Below are 22,859 nucleotides of genomic sequence, written 5' to 3' on the forward strand. Positions count from 1 at the left end.
GGGAATATACATTATTTATTTCGGAAGAATTTCTATGCGCACCAATAATTGTGAATTAAGTTTTTGAGAAACGTTTATTTAAGAAGATTTTTTCTTTTAATCATTTTAACTCAGTTCATACTTAGATATCTGTGATATTTTGAGCTGATAAACATCAAGGCATTTTTTAATAGCCTTTCCTGCTCATCTTTGCAGAATGTGCTGATAATTCTGGCACTGTTAATGCATGTTCATTTCTGGAACAGCCATAACATAAAGATTTTGTCTAAAAGCTACGAGACCCAGCAGTGTCACCTTGAAGTTCATTGTTCCTCAAAAGCCATTTTAAAGGTGAAGGAGAAAGAAGAGGGTGAACAAAGGAATTAAATTGAATAAAAGTTCACACATGGTATGATTTAGGTAGCCTATAATATGCCATTTTCAAATTTCCCAAAAAGTAATTAAAAAAGAATTTTGACACCTGCTTCTGTCACAGAAAAACAGACCGAACAGTTTGTCAAACAGCATTGAACAATCATTGATTTTGCAGTGAAAACAGACGTTAATCCAGTAAAGTAATGTAGGCAAAAACACAAAGACAATTCAGCACTAACATCTGTGGATTTTATTTCAGTGAATCTATTTCTTAACTAAATTAATATATATGTTTATTAAACAATTTACATGTTAAATTCAGTTCATGGTTTGTCAGAAAAGTTTCTTTCTTTTCCAACTAGTGTCATATTTATTAATAAACTTATTCTTAAGAAAATAATTAAGACACATTAGTAACAACTGGATTTTCCCACATGGCAATAATAGGCCTATGGAAGCCTATTTCTCTTGAACAGAGATTTATGGATAGAATAACAGTTTTGTTGTACATGATGAGCATTGTGTTGACAGGGAAGTCAGAATTTAGTTTTCTCTATAATGAAGCAGTTTGGATTTGTGCAGATTGTAGAAATGTAAAATGTGGGCAGAATGTACAGAACATGGCATGTTATTGCTACAGTTTTTCTGTTAATGCTATTTGGCTAACACAGCAGGTTTAGTTAAAGCAAAGTAGGATACTGAGGCCAAACTGGTAATACAGAGCTACACAAGCAATGCAGCATTAGTGTTACAGTTTTATAGTTCTCCATAGAGAAGAAGGCTGCACATTCGGTTACCTGTTGCCTAGTTAGGTCAGGCGATGGTTCCACTGACGGCACAGAGCAACTGACACGTTTTGATACTTGCAGGGACAACAACAGAGACAGTTTTCACAGGATGAACGTTCAACTAAGGAACTAAATTTAACAGAGGTAAGCCCTAGTAGCCCCTTCACATAAGCTGTCTTTCTTTCCATTTGAAATAGGCTATTCAGCTCACTCTGTCATAGGCTATTCAGTTCAATCCGTCATAGGCTGTTCAATTCACTCTATCATAGGCTATTCAGCTCACTCTGTCATAGGCTATTCAGCTCACTCTCATAGGCTGTTCAGCTCACTCTGTCATAGGCTGTTCAATTCACACTATCATAGGCTATTCAGCTCACTCTGTCATAGGCTATTCATCTCACTCTATCATAGGCTGTTCAGCTCACTCTGTCATAGGCTGTTCAGCTCACTCTGTCATAGGCTATTCAGCTCACTCTGTCATAGGCTATTCAGCTCACTCTATCATAGGCTATTCAGCTCACTCTATCATAGGCTATTCAGCTCACTCTGTCATAGGCTATTCAGCTCGCTTTGTCAAAGGCTATTCAGCTCACTCCATCATAGGCTGTTCAGCTCAGTCTGTCATAGGTTATTCAGCTCACTCTATCATAGGCTATTCAGCTCACCTTATCATAGGCTATTCGGCTCACTCTGTCATAGGCTATTCAGCTCACCTTATCATAGGCTATTCTGTTTATTCTGTTGTCATTGCTGAAACATTTAGAATCTGTCCCTTTAAATGTTCAGCTATTTTTTCTGCAGTTGAACATTGTTAAATACGATATATTGTTGAAATACTGGCATACATTTCATTAAATAATTTTACTATATGAGTGCCTGAATTCCTTGATCCTGGCCGCCATAAGATTGTCTCCCACACACCCTACTAATCACACACTACAGTATTTGTGTTATTATGATACACACCCTGCTATTCACACTACAGTATTTGTGTTATTATAATACACATCCTGCTATTCAGACACTACCATATTTCTGTTATTATGATACACACCCCGATATTCACATACTACCATATTTCTGTTATTACAATGCACATCCAGCTACTTACTCTCCCGCATTCATGATATTTATGTTTTAAAGAGTAACAGAAGGAATATTTGGCAATATCCAGGCATGAACCCCCAAAAACAAGCAGTGAGGTAAAGATAAACTCCCGGATGGTAAGAAAAAACACTCAAGCGGTCGGTGGCCAGAAAAAAGAAATCTCAGGAGGAATCCAGCTTCAGATGTGCATTCTTACACATTTTGATATTTGAATATTCTTCAGGGTTGATGTACGGATATCATTTAACTGTGAAAACTAGTTGAACTAACCTTGAAAAATATCAACGTCTCCTGAGTTGAAAGCAAATTTTGCTGCTGCAATTACAGTCAGCACAAACTTTTTTGGAGGGTTCAGGCCTGGTAAAGCCATTGTAAAGCATCTTTGTGACAGCATCGTCACCAGAACCATAGTTTTTCCTATCACTGCTGATACAGAGTGTCTTCTACAGGATATAACTATTATGACATGTTAGCTGTCAACTCCAAGAATTCTTAAGAGCGACTTTTAAATGATAACAGAAAAATAATTAAAAACAGAGGGGTACCCTTTTTTTGCGGGGGAGAGCCAATGGAGGAAGAGGCGGGTGGAAGTTCTTGGAGTAGTGTTCAGGGGAATAAGAGGAAGCCATTTGACGAGAGTGGCGGGGATAGCCCCAAAAACAATGCCAAAGTTAGGAGAGTGAAGGGTGAGGAGTTTAAAGTATTGGTTTCAGGCAGACATAAGCAATGATGATTCTAACCTGATGAGACTGACTAAACTAGCCGGAGAGATTGAAGATGTCAGTCATCCAGTCAGGCCGTTAGTGCCAGCCCCACTGCGGTGCTTCAGATGTTAGAGGTTAGGTCATGTGACTTCAGTGTGTAGAGAGGTGCTGCTGCAGGTGTGGGGGGAACCATGACTACTCAGTGTGGGGGAGGGGTTGGGTCTAATTTGCAATAATCATTGGGGGTGGGGTGGGGGTGGGGGGGCACAGCGCAGCCTTTAGGGGATGTGTAATGCAACAGCAGGTGCAGGAGATACAGGTAAAAGGCTGTCAGTCAGGTATCACATGCTGAAGCTGTAAGGGAAGTCAGACAGGTGTGTGGTTCCACAGCACCTTCAATAAGGCGGGATGGGAGATCAGTGAAGAGAACACACAGGCCTGTCCACACAGGTCTCCCAGACAGACAGCCTGGTACTTTGATGGTTGACAAGGTACAGTTTTGAGGTTTTCTGGCTAATGTGATTAACTGTTCTGCCCAAACTGATAGCTGCACAAAGATCACTGTGAATGCTGTGGGTGTGCATTTAGGGAAAACTGGAGTGACAGTGGAGGACTTGACCGGGTTGTTGACTCCAGCGATGGCACATCCGTCTCAAAGTGGTGATTTATCGTCTAGTTTACAACTGGAGTTTTTTAAACGTCTCTACTTGTGTTAGGTGGCCAATGGGCAGAAATTTTAAAAATTTGCTTAAGAGTTGCCTGAGTTGTCTGACCTTCTCTGCATTGAAGAAACTTGGCTAACAGCACACCTGCAGTTTGTCCTATCAGGGTATAGATCAGTGTGGAGGGACAGGCAGGTTGGTCAGGGGAGAGGGTGCTGCACCTTTGTGAAGGATAGGTTATCATTTAGAGAGCTGGTTGTAAGCGCTGAGAGTGAATGAGTGGTGGAGGAGGTGTGGTTGGGTACAGGGGATGATGCTGTAGTGGTGAATTTTTATAACCAGAGTTTTGACCTGTCCCTTCATTACCTTGAGGGAACACTCCAGCTTAGGACTAATAAGATGATTTGGAGTGGAGATATGAATTCCTACAATATACTTTGGGGTAGAAAGTTGGCTAACAGAAATGGTGCTGTTGTGGATAAATTTATGGATAGCCAGGTATTGGTTTGCCTGAATGATAGGTGGTGTGCACAGTCTGATGTTATTTTGGGGACGTCATCAGTGTTGGACCTTACAGTACCTTAGTGTGCAGCTCTATGGCTGGTGGGTAAGAATGGAGGTCTGGGAGGATTCAGCTGTAGGGACTGACCGTTATCTAATACTGTGTAAAATAGGGACAGAAGCATCTAGAGAGGAATGGGTGTCCCCGGGTAGATGGTGCTGGGAGAAAGGAGACTGGGAGGTGTTCAGTCAGGTCTGTGAAACTGGAGCAGCACAGATCCAGGTAGATTGTGATATAGATGATTCAGTAACTGCATCATCTGAAGTCCTGTTAGCTGCCTCGTCAGCTGCTGTCCCTCAGACTGAAGGGAGAAGGATGAGGAAGGTGGTGCCGTGGTGGTCACCAAAATGTTCTAAGGCCGTTTGAGTACACAGCCCTGCGCTCAGGGTCCTGCACAAGAACCTTCCTCCAGACTGTGCTGGAGTATCAGAGGGCGAGAGCAGTGGCCAGGAGAGTCATCGAGGCAGGGGAGGTGTGGCGTATGATTAGGAAAATGCCAGGGGTGTCTAAGGGGCTTTTGTTTGAGTGACTTGAAACAGTTTAGGAAACTTTGGATAGCATTGCTTTTTAATACAGCTTCTTTAATTTTGGTGAGGCGAGATAGCCTATATTGTTTGTAGTACAGTAACTTGGCATCATTTTGATCTCAATACTTTTAATGGCAGGCCTATATTTTGCCAGTTTTAATGAATGACTTTGTGCTTTGTATGTGTGAGTAACTTGGCATTTTTGTATGTTGAAAACATGTTTTTCATGAGATTACAATATACACCAGTGAGATACACACTACACAGCATGCAGAGGAATTCAATTAAATGACAACTTATCAGCATTCATAAGAAATGCTAAGTACCATACAGAATGCCAAATAATCTCTACATTATTATGAACCATTCAATTTGTACATTACGATAGACAGGAAATCATCAGGTCAGACGACATTTTCCCACTGTAACAGAATTTAGTACAATATGCACCACTACACAGCATGCAGATACATTCTCCAAAAACTCACTAAGTTGTCTCAGTCTTGATCGTAGTTTCTAAGCATCACACCTCATAAGGTCACATCTCACAAGCATGGAGTCTCTGTCTGCGGTCACACACGCGTGTTACATCAGTAATTAGGCCTCTCAGATCACACAACACAACAGCCCAGTATAGTACCTGGGACGGGGGTAGTATATGCCCATTGTGGGTGCCAGAGCTTCTTGGGTCCTCTCAGGAGTGCACTCGGGATGGCCCTGAGCTGCATTCCATCCTCCCCGTAGTTCTCCATCGCTCTTCTCCCTCATCGCCATGGTAATTGGGAATGTGGAGACTGGGACAAGGCTGCAGGCCTAGGCAGAAGTGGCCAGGAGTGCATACATAAATACAGAAACATTCACTTCCCTTCACTACCTTAAGCCTCCAAGCAGCTGTACACTGCAGAGTCTGAAGTGCATTAATCACTGCAGGTTTCCCACTGAATCTACAGGAACTGAGGCGGAGCAGTGAAAGAATGGGCAGTGGTTCACTATGTGCACTCATATAGACATGAAAGCTGTTTTTCTGATTAATCAAACATTTAATTATTTGCAAAACATTTTAGTTTACAGTCACACCTACTGCAATTATTAAGACATAAGAACACCTGTGGAGTTCTAGAAAAGACTGTTGTAAAAATAATATTGTAGTTCCTCTAAACAGCCACCAGATGGTAGTGGAAGTTCAGTTTCACACTAAACTGTCGTCTCATGGGCGCTTCCTGGTTCGTTTGGGCTGTGGCAAACATAATATAATCTGAATAACAAGTATATTAAGCAGCAATAATGATTTTGCAGAGTTCTGAGAGCTAGCCTTATAATAGCTTGTCACTAGATGGATTACAGGAGCCTTTTCTGGTCAGAGTGTCACAGGCATCGGTATGAAGTTTGGCTTTTTGAGCATTGCTGCACTAAGAGTTTAGTTGATTATTGCAGACATCATAAATGATTGCATGTTTTCACTTGTGAGCAAGAACATGGGCACTGATGTTTCTTATTCTGAAGGGACCGTTTATGTTGTGTACAATTATAGATTCAGTGTTGGCTTTTTAACGTCTGCAGACAAAATTGTGTAATTCTTTCTTTATTAGGAGTATATGGTCACAGTGACCACAATATACATTATTGAAATCAGATTTCTGTGATCAGATTCAGATACAAGAAATCTTAGACAAATAAAATTGTCTATAAATACACCCCCCTCCCTTGTCACAAAGATTTAAGGGCTTTTAGTGTATTACTGTTGCTTTACGAGTGTCATCAAATTGTCATTGTTGCAGACATCATAAATGGTTGCATGGTTTCAGCAAGAACAGGGGCACTGTTCTTATAATGTTTCTTATTCTTAAGGGACCCTCTATGTTGTGTAAAATTCAGTGTTGGCTTTTTAAAATCTGTAGGCAGAAATTGTAGTTCTTTCTTCATCTGGAGTACATGGCCACAGTGACTACAATATTTGTCATTGAAATTAGATTTCTGTGATCAGATTCAGAATACAAGAAATCATTGACAAATAAAGTGGTCCATAAATGCGTACCCCCAATTGTCCGTATAGGGGTATGCATGTTTTACACTGTGCACTGTAAATGTGTGTCTTTTACACTGCATAGTCCTCATACCACGGAGATTTAAGGGCCACTGAATCACAAATGGCTTCTCCTTGTATTCTTTCTCATTGAATCTGATCATGAGATCTGATTTCTCACGTGTAACTCTATCCACTGTAACATCAAATAATAGCCACAGATACACTATGTACAATCATACAGTTTTGGTTACACGTCACTGATACCATGTCTGCTGATAATATTTTGTGCTAGGTCATTATATTTCATTATAACTGGCTGTATTTTAAAGGCCTTTTTTGACAAATCATTGTTCATAATTATGTTGATGTATTCATCAAGTTGAAAAGTTGATTATCCATTGAGTAAACATGTTATTACAAATAAACTGCAGCTGTTTGCACTCAATTAAAATTTCATCTTTTAATTCTAATGGCGCTAGTGATCTTAGCCAATGCACAGTGAGGTAGATGGTTCAGGGAGCAAAGGAATATCCAGTGGCCACAGTTGGAGAATTACAGAACTTAGTTGCATAGGGGGTCACCAAGTTTCTATTAATTGCTAAATTAGATGCTACCTCCATGCCAAAAGGCTATTTGGAATGGCTTCGGGAAAATGGTTTTACTGGGAGTAATTGACAGAATCAAGAATCTTAAATTGTCTCCTTTGTCTCATCTACTGTGGTCCTGAGAGATGACATTAGATCTCTTTGGCCAAGCATAGCTGTTATTTCATTTGTGGCCTTTCTGTTAGCTTGAACTAGTCTTCCCATTCTCCTCTGATCTCTCATTAACAATGTTTTTTGTTTATCACACCATTCATTGTAAACTCTAGAGACTGTACTGCATGAAAATGCCAGGAGGGCAGCTGTTTCTGTGATGCTGGAACCACCACATCTGGCACCATCCATCTGGCACAGTCAAAGTCGCTTAGATCACACATCTTGCCCATTCTAATAGGTAAGGAGCTGGCCTTGTAACCTACAAATCACAAGTTCGAGTCCCAGGTAGGACACTGCCGTAGTACCCTTGAGCAAGGTACCTAACCTGCATTACTTCAGTATATATCCAGCTGTATGGATGTAATGTAAAAAAATATGCAACAAAAAAGAAGTTGTGTAAGTCGCTCTGGATAGGACAGTTTGCTAAATGCCTGTAATGTAATGTAATGTCTATATTGAGTTACGGCCACATAATGTGCGGTTAGGAGTAGCCTATTTGCATTAATGAGGGGGTATTCCGAATAAATGTGCCGGTATTTAACACAAAGGATATAGGTTTGGTGTTAGTTAGAGTCTTTATTGTCCCCATGGGGCAGTTTGCACTGCAGCATAGTATATAATAAATAGCAATAACTATATTTATGACAACAGGTAAACATTAAAATCATTGCAAAACGTATCACTATAACTTATTAAGAAAGTCAGTGACACTTGGGATAAAAGAGTGTTTAATCCTGTTTGTTTTTAACATAGGGATCCTATTTTAAAATAGGGAGCCTACACCGATCAGCCACAACATTAAAACCACCTGCCTAATATTGTGTAGGTCCCCCTCGTGCCGCCAAAACCGCTCTGACCCGTCGAGAGTTTTTAAAATCATGTGGAAATAATTCACCCTCTAACAATATCTTGGCTTTTTATAGCCCTGTAGCAACTAATAATGTAATAAACTACCAATAGTGTAATAACTCCCAATAATGTAATCCATTTCAAATTTTTTATGTAATAAAAATCAATAATGTAATAAGTAGTAGTAGTAGTAGTAGGAGTACTGTACTTTATTGATCCCCGGGGGGACTTTGCACTGTTGCAGCATAAAAGACAATAAAGTAGCACAATCAGATACAAATTTACAGTAGATACAAAATATCAGATACAAATATACAGTAGATACAAATATATACAGAAATACAAATATACCAGAGCCTCTGGTATATTTGTATTTCTGTATGTATGGTCCAGAGGACACCTTCAGAGCTGGAGACGGGTCAGAGCTGTTTTGGCGGCACGAGGGGGACCTACACAATATTAGGTAGGTGGTTTTAATGTTGTGGCTGATCGGTGTATATCTGCGCTCTGAGGGAAGTAATACAAACTGAATGAATGGGATGCTAGGAATCCCTCAGAATGGACTGGGCCTTCCTTAAATATCCTATCTGATACAGCTGGGAGGGGTCAACTGTATCAGATGATCCTGCCAGCTAATTTTACAATGTTGGCCAGTCTACTCTTGCACTTAAGATTTAGGTTACCAAACCAGCAGATCATATTAAAGGTTAAAAGAGAAACAATAAAAGACTTTAAAAACATAGTCATCGTGTTCACCTTGAAACTTTGGAGTAGTAACTATTAAATGGGAAGAGGAGGTGCTTATGCAACATTGAACAGGTCATTGAAATAAAAGGTTATTGTTGAATGTATTCATATAATAATTTTCTCTCATCCTTCTGAGACAAAGACATCCATGTCTGTCCTCTGTGGAGGATGTGACATTTCTAGTTGTGTCTTCAAGCCTTCATGATAGCTTATTTGTCTCTGTGTCTATAATACATAATGGTCTTTAAATGTCATAGATTTGGATGTGAGATTACATGTCCTTGGACCTGGTGGTCTTACCAGAGTAAAGAATTTGCTGTGTATTTTTAAAAATTGTTGTCATAATAAGTAAAACTGCACTTATATAGCATTATTCATAACAGATTGTTTTTATTGTTTTTTATTTTATTTAGTTTGTATTTTTATACATTTTTATTACTATATATATTATAACACAAAAAATATAGAAAAAATGTCATTTTGAACCTTTTTTCTCCTGGGTCTCAGGAGGATAAAGCTTAGTTGCTGATATCATTTTAAAATGCTCCCAAACTGCAGACCGCTCTCTGTTCCTGGCTGGTTCCATCTCTGCACAATGTCTCGGATTCTTAAAGCAGTCACTGTGACTCACTAGCTCACGACTGACACGAACTGCTTGCTCTACCCATGAAACCTGCTCCAAAGCCTTGCTTCCTTTGAGTCAGTTACCAAAGCAGTCCCATGGTTGTGTGTACTGAATGAAGCTTCGGACATCATTGATCACGTGTTTTTGGCAGAAACTAATGAAACCTCGGCACACTGTCTCTAGTGCGCTGTGGTGTTTTTCTTGACACGTGCTCCCGAGCTTCGGTTTCAAGGGTGACACTGCTCCTTTTGAGATGTCTGTATAGGACATGTTCAGGGCCCATTTAAATTCTGCATTGCTTCCAGTCAAAATTACGCTTGTGTGCGTGTGTGTGTGTGTCTGCCCCTGTGTGTCTATATGAGTGTTAAGTGTGTTCTCATGTTGTGTGTTTACAGGCTAATCTGGGTTGGAAGCCACTTGTGGTCCAGTCTGGTCTGATGTGTTCCCATCTCCTTAAATAGGGGGCGCTGTTTCTAAAATGAGTCTCTCAGAGGAGCCAGAGACCAAAGGAGGATCCATCAGCACTGAGAGGAAGAGGTATAAATGTATGAATCAGATATTTAATGTGATATGAGTTAGAGCTATGAGAATGCTCTGTCTCTTTGTGATGTGAGTTAGAGCTGCAGTAAAAGGATGAGTTTAACTGGAAGCTCTGTCTCCATGTGCTGTGAGTTAGAGCTATAGTAAAAGGATGAGTTTAACTGGAAGCTCTGTCTCCATGTGCTGTGAGTTAGAGCTGCAGTAAGAGGATGAGTTTAACTGGAAGCTCTGTCTCCATGTGCTGTGACTTAGAGCTGCAGTAAGAGGATGAGTTTAACTGGATGCTCTGTCTCTTTGTGTTGTGACTTAGAGCTGCAGTAAGAGGATGAGTTTAACTGGATGCTCTGTCTCTATGTGTTGTGACTTAGAGCTGCAGTAAGAGGATGAGTTTAACTGGAAGCTCTGTCTCTATGTTTTATTCACAGGGTCCAGATAGAAAGAGCTGCGTCACCTGTACCCAGCTGTCTGTCTATGAAGAGCGATCATTCAATGAATGCACCAATCCTTTTCAGAGGAGATGTCACAGGTAATCAGAGGTAATTAAACAGATTCAAATTGACTCCACTGTTTATTTGTTCTTCAAAGTACTTCACTATGTAGGCAGTTATTATTAAGACACACACAGGTGTCAGTAAGTGGATTATTGCACAGTCGCATATAGGTGGGTATATTATATCACATTCAGGTGTAGGTGAGGTATATTGCATCATATTCACATGTGCATTTAGTTGGAGCTGCAGTAAGAGGATGATTTTAACCGCAAGTTTTGTCTCCATGTACTGTGAGTTAGAGCTGCAGTAAGAGGATGAGTTTAACTGGATGCTCTGTCTCCATGTGCTGTGAGTTTGATCTACATTACATTACATTACAGGCATTTGGCAGACGCTCTTATCCAGAACGACGTACAACAAAGTGTATAACCATAACCAGGAACAAGTATGATGAAAATCCTAGAGAGAAGTACCAGTCCAAGTGCAGGGAACAACCGCATAGTTCAACTTGGACCCTGAAGGTTAAACTGATTAACACTAACACAACGAGAACGGCAACAACGCAGTCTATGGAAAAATACAAGCAGTAGTTAAGACAGTTAATGCACCTAAGTCACCTACGAAACAGCTGCCTAGTTACAACCCTAAGCTTAAAGTCATTTACAGGGGGGTAGGGAGGGATGGGGAGAGGTTCAGCCTGAAGAGGTGAGTCTTCAGTCGTCGTTTGAAATGGGTCAGTGTCTCAGCTGTTCTGACCTCCACAGGGAGGTCATTCCACCATCGTGGGGCCAGAACAGACAGGAGACGTGTTCTGGAAGTGCAGGTGTGAAGAGGGGGAGGTGCCAGGCGTCCTGAGGTAGCAGAACGGAGGGATCTGGCTGGCATGTAGGGTTTGAATATCTTGTGGAGGTATGCTGGGGCTGATCCCTTGACTGCCTGGTATGCAAGGACCAATGTTTTAAATTTGATGCGAGCTATAACAGGCAGCCAGTGGAGGGTAGTGAGCAGGGGAGTGACGTGGGAGTGTCTGGGGAGGTTGAAGACCAGACGAGCCGCAGCATTCTGAATGAGTTGCAGGGGTCTGGTGGCAGATGCCGGTAGTCCAGCCAGAAGTAGTAAGAAGATGAGTTTCACTGGAAGCTCTGTCTCCATGAACTGAATTTTAGCTGCAGTACGGGGATGAGTTTAACTAGATGCTCTGTTTCCATTTTCTGAGTTAGATCTGCAGTATGAGGATCAGTTCAACTGGAAGCTCTGTCTCTTTGTGTTGTGAGTTAGAGCTGCAGTAAAAGGATGAGTTTAACTTTATGCTCTGTCTCTTTGTGTTGTGAGTTAGAGCTGCAGTAAAAGGATGAGTTTAACTTTATGCTCTGTCTCTTTGTGTTGTGAGTTAGAGCTGCAGTAAGAGGATGAGTTTAACTGGATGCTCTGTCTCCATGTTCTGTGAGATAGAGCTGCAATAAGAGGATGAGTTTAACTGGATGCTCTGTCTCTTGGTGTTGTGAGTTAGAGCTGCAGTATAAGGATGAGTTTAACTGGAAGCTCTGTCTCCATGTGCTGTGAGTCAGAGCTGCAGTAAGAGGATGAGTTTATCTGGAAGCTCTGTCTCCATGTGCTGTGAGTCAAAGCTGCAGTAAAAGGATGAGTTTAACTGGAAGCTCTGTCTCCATGTGCTGTGAGTCAGAGCTGCAGTAAGAGGATGAGTTTAACTGGAAGCTCTGTCTCCATGTGCTGTGAGTTAGAGCTGCAGTAAGACGATGTGTTTACCTGGAAGCTCTGACTCCCTGTGCTGTGAGTTAGAGCTGCAGTAAGAGGATGAGTTTAACTGGATGCTTTGTCTCTTTGTGCTGTGAGTTAGATCTGTAGTAAGAGAATGAGTTTCACTGGAAGCTCTGTCTCCATTAACTGAATTTTAGCTGCAGTACGAGGATGAGTTTAACTAGAAGCTCTGTTTCCATTTTCTGAGTTAGATCTGCAGTATGAGGATCAGTTCAACTGGAAGCTCTGTCTCTTTGTGTTGTGAGTTAGAGCTGCAGTAAAAGGATGAGTTTAACTGGAAGCTCTGTCTCCATGTGCTGTGAGTTAGAGCTACAGTAAAAGGATGAGTTTAACTGGAAGCTCTGTCTCCATGTGCTGTGAGTTAGAGCTGCAGTAAGAGGACGAGTTTAACTGGATGCTCAGTCTCTTTGTGTTGTGACTTAGAGCTGCAGTAAGAGGATGAGTTTAACTGGAAGCTCTGTCTCTATGTTTTATTCACAGGGTCCAGATAGAAAGAGCTGCGTCACCTGTACCCAGCTGTCTGTCTATGAAGAGCGATCATTCAATGAATGCACCAATCCTTTTCAGAGGAGATGTCACTGGTGATCAGAGGTAATTAAACAGATTCAAATTGACTCCACTGTTTATTTGTTCTTAAAAGTACTTCACTATGTAGGCAGTTATTATTAAGACACACACAGGTGACAGTAAGTGGATTATTGCACAGTCGCATATAGGTGGGTATAATATATCACATTCAGGTGTACGTGAGGTGTATTGCGTCATATTCACATGTGCATTTAGTTGGAGCTGCAGTAAGAGGATGAGTTTAACTGGATGCTCTGTCTCCATGTGCTGTGAGTTTGATCTGTAGTAAGAGGATGAGTTTCACTGGAAGCTCTGTCTCCATGAACTGAATTTTAGCTGCAGTACGGGGATGAGTTTAACTAGATGCTCTGTTTCCATTTTCTGAGTTAGATCTGCAGTAAGAGGATGAGTTTAACTGGAAGCTCTGTCCCCCTGTGCTTTGAGTTAGAGCTTCAGTTAGAGGATGAGTTTAACTGGACGCTCTGTCTCCATGTGCTGTGAGTTAGAGCTGCAATAAGAGGATGAGTTCAACTGGAAGCTCTGTCCCCATTTTCTGTGAGTTAGAGCTGCAATTAGAGGATGAGTTTAACTGAATGCTCTGTCTCTTTGTGTTGTGAGTTAGATTTGTAGTATGAGGATGAGTTTCCCTGGAAGCTCTGTTTCCATTTTTAGGGGTCCAAGCAGCAAAGCTGGTGGAACCCTATTGTATCTGTTAGGATTATTAGGGGTCCAAGCAGCGAAGCTGGTGGAACCCTATTGTATCTGTTCGGATTATTATTATTATTATTATTATTATTATTAGGGGTCCAAGCAGCGAAGCTGGTGGAACCCTAATGTATTTGTTATGATTATTATTATTATTCTTATTATTTTTCTCCGCTAAAAGTGTCTGAGGCTCAGCAACCATAAGTCCTAGAGCAACCAAATTTGGCAGGTGGGTTCCTATGGCCCCCCACTACTCAGTCACTAAAAATCACCTATGTCGGCCAGATGGTGGCGCTATAACAAAGGGTTTCTCATAAAAGGTCATAACTCCCACACCAGATTAACACAAAACTTCATCGACCGATGCATATGAATGTGCTCTACAACTTTGCCATTGGGAGCACCTATGTCCACCATATTGTTCGCCCTCCATTTGCACTTTTTTATTAGTTGGGGTGCGGAAGAGCTGGAGCTCCAAATCTAGGTGTTACGACAGCTAGTAAACTTCTTTACGGCAAGCGACATCCATGGCGACGCAAGCAATCCGACACCGTAGGGTCTAGTTTTTATCAGTGAGGGGAGGGTCTGAACGTCCGGGAAGCACTGGAAGACAGTGCCAGCCAGAGTGCATGCTAGGCTATTAAAGGTTTGTTAGTAACAGCTTTTTGAGAGGATGAATACTTTTCTTTGGCATGGACCCATTTGAAGACAGTATCGGGTGAGTTTGTTTAGTCTTTGAATCTGTCATTATGCTGAGAAATAGCTAAACCATTTTATTGGTAGGTTTTCAATTTCTGTGCACACGCGCGAAAACACGCTGGTATAATAAAACAATGATGGCAATACATGTATAGTCCGCTTCGTTCCGTTACTACCATAACATAACAAACTATCTTGTGTCTACAGCTGCAGTTTCTCGCTGCAATGACTAATATTGAATATTAAAGACGCAATTTATGCTGTACTGCCAATGTCTAAATAAATAATACGGTAATACGGTACTCTGAGCGTAGGAAGCAGGTAGCATCGACGGCAAGTTGACATTTAATTTTTTGCTACTTAAAGTTTGTTGGTAAAAGCTTTGAGAGGACGAATCATTACTTTTCTTTGGCATGGATCCATTTGAAGACAATATCGGGTGAGTTCGTTTAGTCTTTAAATCCGTTATTATGCTGAGAGAAATCGTATTCTCAATTTAATCTCTAAATTGACTGTAAGCTTAGGGTTGTAACTAGTTAGCTGTTTCGTAGGTGACTTAGGTAATGCACTCGTCTTAACTATTGCTTGTATTTTTGCATAGACTGCGTTGTTGCTGTTCTTATTTGTGTTAGTGTTAATCAGTTTAACCTACAGGGTCCAAGTTGAACTATGCGGTTGTTCCCTGCACTTGGAACGGTACTTCTTTCTAGGGTTTTCGACACACTTGTTCCTGATTATGATTATACACTTTGTTGCACATCGCTCTGGATAAGAGCGTCTGCCAAATGCCTGTAATGTAATGTTATGTAATATTTTGTAGCAACAAGATTAACCTGACATTAGCCCTAAAATATGCCAATACAGCAGTGAGAACGCTGCTCACTGAATAACGAAATAAACGAGACAATTTTTTTAAAATTATACCATGTGATTCTACAGTCAATATCTGGGACTAAACATTGAATAAATATACAATCTTACCATTGGTTTTACACGTAGAGATGTCCCTTTTGCGAACGAGTGGTCATATATTGTCTTGGACAATCCGTTTGTGAAATATACGTGCATCTGTGATGCCTGGGTCGGCTATCTTCAATAACAGCTGTGCGTAATACCACACCTGTTGCTTACGGCGTTGTCGCCCTTTTTAGTGCAATTCGGCTTGATTGACAATTCATCAGTTGGTGAGAGTATAAGCTTTCTACCGATGTATAACATGTCTGTTTTTGCTGTTGGAATAGTGTTTTATAGGTCAGCGTAACCAAAAATTTTCTTATCTGCCAATGTCTAAATAAATAAAATGGTAGGCTACTTTGCGCACAGCACGCAGATCACGAGTTGATATTTCGTCCTTTTTTTTCTTTTTTTCTCAATGTCGTATTTATTATTTGAAATGTGTATTTATGTGTTATTATTCTATCTGTCTCTGTGGCGCTCTGAAATGTGCATTCTCTGCTAAACTGAGCAATGGATTGGAATATGTGTCTGATGTAGTGTTGCACGGTATACCAAAACTTCAGCACTTTCTCGGTACTTAAAAAAAAAAAAAAAAAAAAGAATCGGTTCGGTATTAGAATATTCCGACGTTCGGTAGTTTTGAGTGAAATGTAAAAGCCAGGGAAAATTGTCTCCCGCATTACTGCTTTAGAGGATGAAAAGTGTAATTTGTCAGAATCTTCGCTAGATGGCAGTAGCAACTAAGGTTGCCAAGTGAGATGACTTACGCTTGTGTACTCAGCTCTTTGATACAGCGCAAGCTTTGACTCAGTTCACTTCAGTAGCAATAGGTCCTCCAATTTGGAAATATTTTATTATAGATAGATGCTGTATTGTTATTAAAATATGCTGTTTTTAGATCTATTTAAAGGTGAAAGACCTGTTTTAAATATTATTTAGTTTACAACTGTTTAATTTTTTAAAATATATTTAACATATTTTTCTATTGTTCAGTGTTGTAACACTATAGGCCTATGCATATTAATATGTTGAAGAGGCTTCAACTTAAAGGTTGTTAATGAACCAGGTTGTTAATAAACCATGAATTTTGAAAATGAGGTCAACCTTTGTGGACATTACGTTTCTGATCTATTAAGGTAATTTCAGTATCGTTAGGTACCGAGTATTGAATCAGTATCGCTTCAGTATCGAGTATCGTGATACTAAACCTGGTATCGGTATCAAAGTCAAAATTTTGGTATCGTGACAACACTAGTGTGACGCTTTTTTTAGTTGCGGCATGGAAGCGCTGCAGCTGTACATACACGCTGGGCCATCTAAGTGTTACGACATGCCATCTAAGTGTTACGACATAGTAAAGGCCTTTACGGGAAGCGGCCAGGACACGTCCATGGCGACGCAACTAAGTCATCCGCCAGCGTCTCTTAGCACAAAATTGGCCATAAGTCATCAATTTTTTATACAATCATCATGATATTCAGTAGATATGTTGGGTGAAGGTGTATGATCATGAGGACAGAGCCATTTTAAAATCGCTCCATAGGGGGCGCGATGGTGCCAATGCTTGGACCCCTCCCAACGCCGCTTGCGGCTTTAATCTGAGTTAGATCTGCAGTATGAGGATGAGTTCAACTGGAAGCTCTGTCCCCATGTGCTGTGATTTAGAGCTGCAGTAAGAGGATGAGTTTTACTGGCTCTGTCTCCATGTTTTGTTCACAGGGTCCAGGTAGAAAGAGCAGGGTCACCTGTACCCAGCTGTCTGTCTATGAGGAGTGGAAAGTCAATGGATAAGGTACTCAACTTCAGAGGAGAGTTACCAGGTGATTCAAGGTAAATGAACAGGTTCATGTTGACACTTCACTGTTTAATTAAGCCTAAATTTCACTGACAAGTTTGAGGTCTAGGTTGGGTGCCCAGTGTTACATTCACGTGAAGGTGGGTGTATTGTGTAATATTCAGCCCAGATGGCAAACGACTTCAGCCTGGAACTGCACCGATTTCGCCACGACACTGCTGACTTAAGGCCAGAATCAGTGCAGATCTGGCCCGGAGTCACTTGCTATCTGGAAGGTGTAGATAGTGGTAGGGTGTCCTCCTGGCAACTGTAGAGTTGCTGGTTTGAGCCAATGATGGAGATGTAAAGATGCTGACTTATATCTGGAGAGATGATGCTGGGTCACTACATAAAGATTAAAACAAAAAACTCTCTGGGCTCTTGAGCAAGGCCTTTAACCCAAAAAAACTTCCCCAGGAGATTTACCTCTGTTTCCTCTGTCTCCCCTCTTGCTACTGTTCTCTCTGTCATTTCCCCCAGGGCGTCCTTGATAAAGCTAGAGCTGCAGTAAGAGGATGAGTTTAACTGAATGCTCCATTTTTTGTTCCCAGGGTCCAGCAGTCACTGGAGTCCAGCTCTTTTGAAGAAAAGAGTTCAGAGAAATTATCTTTCCCAAACCAGGTGTGAGATCTTTTTTTCTCATTTTTAACAGGTTATGTCTTTTTTTTGTCCTGTAAATTGAATTTCATTTCAGTATCTATAATACTTATATAATATAGTGCAAGGGTAATGCCTAACATTGCTCCTAATATTAATAACATATTGCACGTTCATTATATTATTCATGGCCATCCAAATTGGAACATCATTAGAACACAAAAAACAGCTTTTTACTTAAACATTTAAAACATACTTTCAGTTTTCATTTCTGGTGTGTGTGGAGGCAAGGGCTATATTTTAATGATCTTAGCGTATGGTCTAAATTGCAAGGTGCAAGTGCATTTAGAACGTGTCCAAACCCGCTTTTTCTAATTCAACAGTGGATAATTTGATCGCAAAATAAGACACAAGATTCAAAAGGGCATAACTTACTGCCTTGATTCATAGGTGTTCCTTGTGCATGAACATGCGATAAACCAGTTACCATATCATCTTCCATTCCTTCTAGAAGCCCCCTTGCACCTTGGTGGATTGCTAATTTAATGGCTGATTTAAAAGGACTTAGAAAAGCCAGATTTACCTCTGTCATAAAAGACCTGTTTCTACGTGAGTCCATTAAATTTCTGAGAATTAATTGTGTAATGTGGTATGTCAGACATTTACATACACAAGGTTTACATACACCTGGGCTAAAGACAATAAAACTAAATTTTTTGCTACTCCACACATTTCATGTTACCATACATTTCCTGTGTTAAGTCAATTAGGGCATTTACTTTATTTCCATAAGAGGTCATTTCTAAATAAGAGACAGTTTTATTTCAGCTTTTATGTACTATATTAGATTTTCAGTGGGTCAAAAGTTTACATACACTTTGTAGTATTAAATTAAGCATTGCCTTTTAATTGCTTAATTTGAATCAAATGTTTGGGGTAGCCTTCCACAAGCTTCTCACAATTCTTTGCTGGAATTTTTTACCTATTTCTCTTGACATAACTGGTCAGGTTTGTGGGCTTCCTTGCTCGGACATGCTTTTTCAGTTCAGTCCACAATTTTTCTATGGAATTCAGGTCAGGGCTTTGTGATGGCCACTCCAATACTTTCACTTTGTTGTCTTTAAGCCATTTTGTTAAAAACTTTGGAGGTATGCTTAGGATCGTTGTCCTGCTGGAAGACCCATTTGCGACCAAGTTTAAACTTTCCAGCTGATGTTTTGAGGTGTTGCGTCAGTATTTCTAGATAATCTTCCTTCCTCAGCATTCCATATATTTTCTGAAGTGCACCAGTTCCTTTTCCAGCGAAACACCCCCACAACATTATGCTACCACCCCCATGCTTCACAGTTGGGATGGTGTTCTTTGGATTAAAAGCCTCACCCGTTTCCCACCAAACATAGCACTGATCATTATGGCTAAACAGTTCAATTTTTGTTTCATCTGACCAGAGAACACTCCTCCAAAAGGCTTGGTATCCGTCCTGGTGATCACCTGCAAACTTCATTCTGGCTTTTTTATTTGGTCTTGGAGCCTGATGCCTCCAACTCCTTCGCCAGTTCCTTTGTTGTCTTGGGGTTCAGTTGAACCTTTCGGACCAAAGTTCGTTCAGTCCTGGTAGTTAATTTGTGTCTCCTTCCTGAATAATGCAGTATCTGTGTGGTCCCAAGCTTTTTTATATTTGCATACACTTGTTTGTAAAGATGATTGTGGTACCTTCGGTTGTTTGGAAATTGCTCCTAAGGAGGAACTGGACTTGTGGAGGTCCACAATTTTTTTCTAAGGTCTTTGCTGAGTTGCTTGGTATCAAGGTATCAAGAGCAAAAAGGCAGTGGCTCTAAAGGTAGGCCCTTAAATACAGCCACAGGTGCCAAATAAGTCCCAATTAAGTCCTAATTATGACAATTAGCCAGTCAGAAGCTTCTAAAAGGTCATTATATCAATTTCTGGAATCTTCTGTTTTAAGATTACCTCTGATGTGAACAAAGTAGACAAACTAATTGACTTGCCAAAAGAAATGTATGGTAACATGAAATGTGCAGAGTTGTGAAAAACTGAGGTTGAATATCTTTAGAGTGTGTTAACTTTTGGCCTTAACTGTAAAGTAGGCAGTATACTTCGTACGAAGTAGAACTTTTTTTAGCAAAACGAAGCAATCAGAACAACTGACGAACAAAAAGACGCGGTGTTCTGTGTTCGTACGGTGCAGTGTGCGACGGCCTCCAGGGAGAACTTTTCGAAAAGTTCTTTCTTGCTTTCTGACCTCCCCCTCTCAGCTATTGGTCTAAATATCACATAGTTGGTTACGTCACGGTTGAGAATTCAGAGGGCTGAATTCACATGCTAATGTACGGAGAGTTAACGCCAATCTCTCTTCTGTAGAGATGGGAATTCTGTGAGTTCCCGCATGTTTGATGAATGGTGCTACTCGTTTCAGCAAGTCATCAAAACGCCTAGCACACATTCGGAAAAAAGAGAAAGTGGACCCCCTCGTCTAAACTCGCATTTGCTGAATGTACAGACAAAACTCTCCATTCTCCATCCTACTCTGATTTAGAGGGCGAACGTACCATCTTCTTCGCCTTTTTTTCTTCTTTTGCATAGCTAGGTAAACTAAAGCCACTTTAAACACTTTAAACTTTTTGTTTTGTGTTGTGATCTCGCATAGCCCTTCTCTTTATACATCCATGGCGTAGCCGCGAGATGGAGGTCTGGTTGAGATTCCAGCCCCGGTTAATAGCTGCCTCATAATGATTCACGCCCCAGGGCGTGGAGTGACTTTAAACGGTGCGGTGTTCTCACTGAGTATACCGACAACAGTGTTCGTGGACATGTTCGCCGGTGGTTCTCAATCCTGATGTTCTTTCTTCTTACTGAGTATACTGCCAGCTTAACTCACCATTTGGCTGTTCTCAGCCATAGGAAGCTTCAAAGTTGGAAATAAGTTGTGTAACAGTTGGAAGTGGGCATCAGAGTCCTGCATCTAGTTTGGCGTTCTACATTTCATCTCTGGTTCTTTTGGTTTCTGCATTTTGGATTACTTTGGGACAAAAGCTCTGGTTTGGAATCTGCTTTCATTCATTTCTTGTGTGACTGTCTGTCACGGCTGGCTCGAAGGGCCATAACAAACAAAGTCCAAATGCACCCCAAAACAATCCAGAAAGTGATTTGAAAACACAAACCCAGACATTTATTAATATAAATTATAAACTAAAGCACCAACTAAAACAAACGATAACACAAAGTACACAAACAAAACGATCTTCACAAAACCTACAAACCACAAACACAATATCCCAACATTACATTTATTTGGCAGACGCTTTTATCCAAAGCGACGTACAAAAAAGTGAATTTCATGGTCAGACAACTACAAAACACAGGTTCAATAAGATACAATACTTATTTTGTACAGCTATTCCTAGCCAAGAACACGGTTTAGTTCACACAGTGAACACTATTCTGACCTAACCTCTGCAAAGCTAACTAGGCAGAAGAATAAGCTACAGTATTAGGACAAATACAAATGACCAAAAAGTGCTGGGATGGGGCAACATGTAACAAGTGTCATGAAAAGGGGGGGGGGGGGTGGATTTAGAGTGAAATATACAGCGTGGTGGTAGTTAGTCCAGGTATAGTCTGAAGAGATGAGTCTTCAGGCCATGGCGGAAGATGGGTAGTGAGGGGGAGGTTCGGAGAGAGACGGGGAGTTCGTTCCACCACTGTGGAGCTAGGGTGGAGAAGCTCTGTGATCCCTTTGGTACAGTGGGAGGGGTTACAAGGCGCCCTGCTGCCGCAGAGCGGAGTGGTCGAGCAGACACATAGGATCGAATCATGTTCTGCAAGTAGATGGGGGCTGTCCTGTTGGCTGCAGTGTAGGTGAGGGTCAGGGCTTTGAACCGGATCCTGGCAGCGACCGGTAGCCAGTGGAGTGATCTCAGCAGAGGAGTGACGTGGGAGAATTTGGGAAGGTTGTAGATGAGTCGGGCAGCGGCATTCTGAATCAGCTGTTGTGGCTGTATGTCACAAGCTGACAGGCTTGCAAGGAGAGAGTTGCAGTAATCAATGCGAGAGGTCATCGTAGCCTGGACGAGCAGCTGGGTGGAGTGCGTCGTCAGGTATGGTCGAATCCTTCTGATGTTGTACAGAAGGAATCTGCAGGACCGTGATGTTGCTTTGATGTGCTCCTTGAGGTCCAGTTGGTCATCCAGGACCACCCCCAAGCTCTTGGCAGAGTGTGAGGCAGTCACTGTGGTGCCATCAACCGTGATTGAGAGCTCACATAGTAAGGAGGTCATTCATGGGAAGAAGAGCAGCTCAGTTTTGTTGAGGTTGAGCTTCAGGTGGTGGCTGGCCATCCAGGTGGAGATGTGAGTCAGGCAGGAAGATATCTTATCATCGACCTGTGTGGCCGAGGGGGGGAAAGAAAAGAAGAGTTGCGTGTCATCTGCATAACAATGATAGGAGAACACACAGCCCCAAAGAAGATCTCAAAGAAAAGAACTCTACACAAACCACCAGACACAAACCACACACACAAAAGAAAATCTCAAAGAAAGATCTCCCCTGCGTCATACTGCTGGGCTTATGTTGGCCACAGGCAGGTGGAGGCAATCAAGCAATTAGGCAATCAGGCAACTACCTCCACCTGCACCACCCAGACCAGCAGAGGCAGGGGACATAACACTGTCCATGTCTCTAGCCTTTGTTAATTGTTGAACCTTGTCCTTAGATTAGATGTGAGTATTTGTTGTAACTTAATACATTTCTTAATTTTCATCTGGTTGTGAGTTGTACATTTTGATAAAAGTTGATTCAAACAGTTTGCTCTGCCTATCAATGAATTTGGCGATTTGATTGATAATTAATATCTTTGATAATAATTACCAAAGTCAATCAAATAAATAACTGTTGATGCACTTGTGTTCGGTATTCAGAGTGCCGGGCGTCAAACAAGGGTGTTAATTGGTTAAAACGCCTGGAT

The 22,859-nt window shown here is 41.2% G+C and overlaps 1 protein-coding gene and 1 long non-coding RNA gene across 17 annotated transcripts in view; one reads left to right on the forward strand and one right to left on the reverse strand.

The window, feature by feature from the left end:
* LOC135240548 (uncharacterized) overlaps positions 1-22,859 on the reverse strand; it is a 225,593-nt gene that overhangs the window by 98,778 nt on the left and 103,956 nt on the right. The gene's annotated exons all lie outside the window — the stretch shown is intronic.
* The window catches only part of LOC135240533 (NACHT, LRR and PYD domains-containing protein 3-like), a 241,755-nt gene that overhangs the window by 90,568 nt on the left and 128,328 nt on the right, over positions 1-22,859 (forward strand). For all 16 annotated transcript variants that reach the window (XM_064310105.1, XM_064310114.1, XM_064310115.1 and 13 more), the window contains exons 9-12: positions 10,675-10,785; positions 13,000-13,110; positions 17,167-17,277; positions 17,833-17,902. In XM_064310105.1, the coding sequence (XP_064166175.1) occupies positions 10,675-10,785; positions 13,000-13,110; positions 17,167-17,277; positions 17,833-17,902 (403 nt within the window). The remainder of the gene's footprint in view (positions 1-10,674; positions 10,786-12,999; positions 13,111-17,166; positions 17,278-17,832; positions 17,903-22,859) is intronic.

Source organism: Anguilla rostrata, chromosome 15, assembly GCF_018555375.3.
Source record: "Anguilla rostrata isolate EN2019 chromosome 15, ASM1855537v3, whole genome shotgun sequence".
Lineage (NCBI taxonomy): Eukaryota > Metazoa > Chordata > Actinopteri > Anguilliformes > Anguillidae > Anguilla > Anguilla rostrata.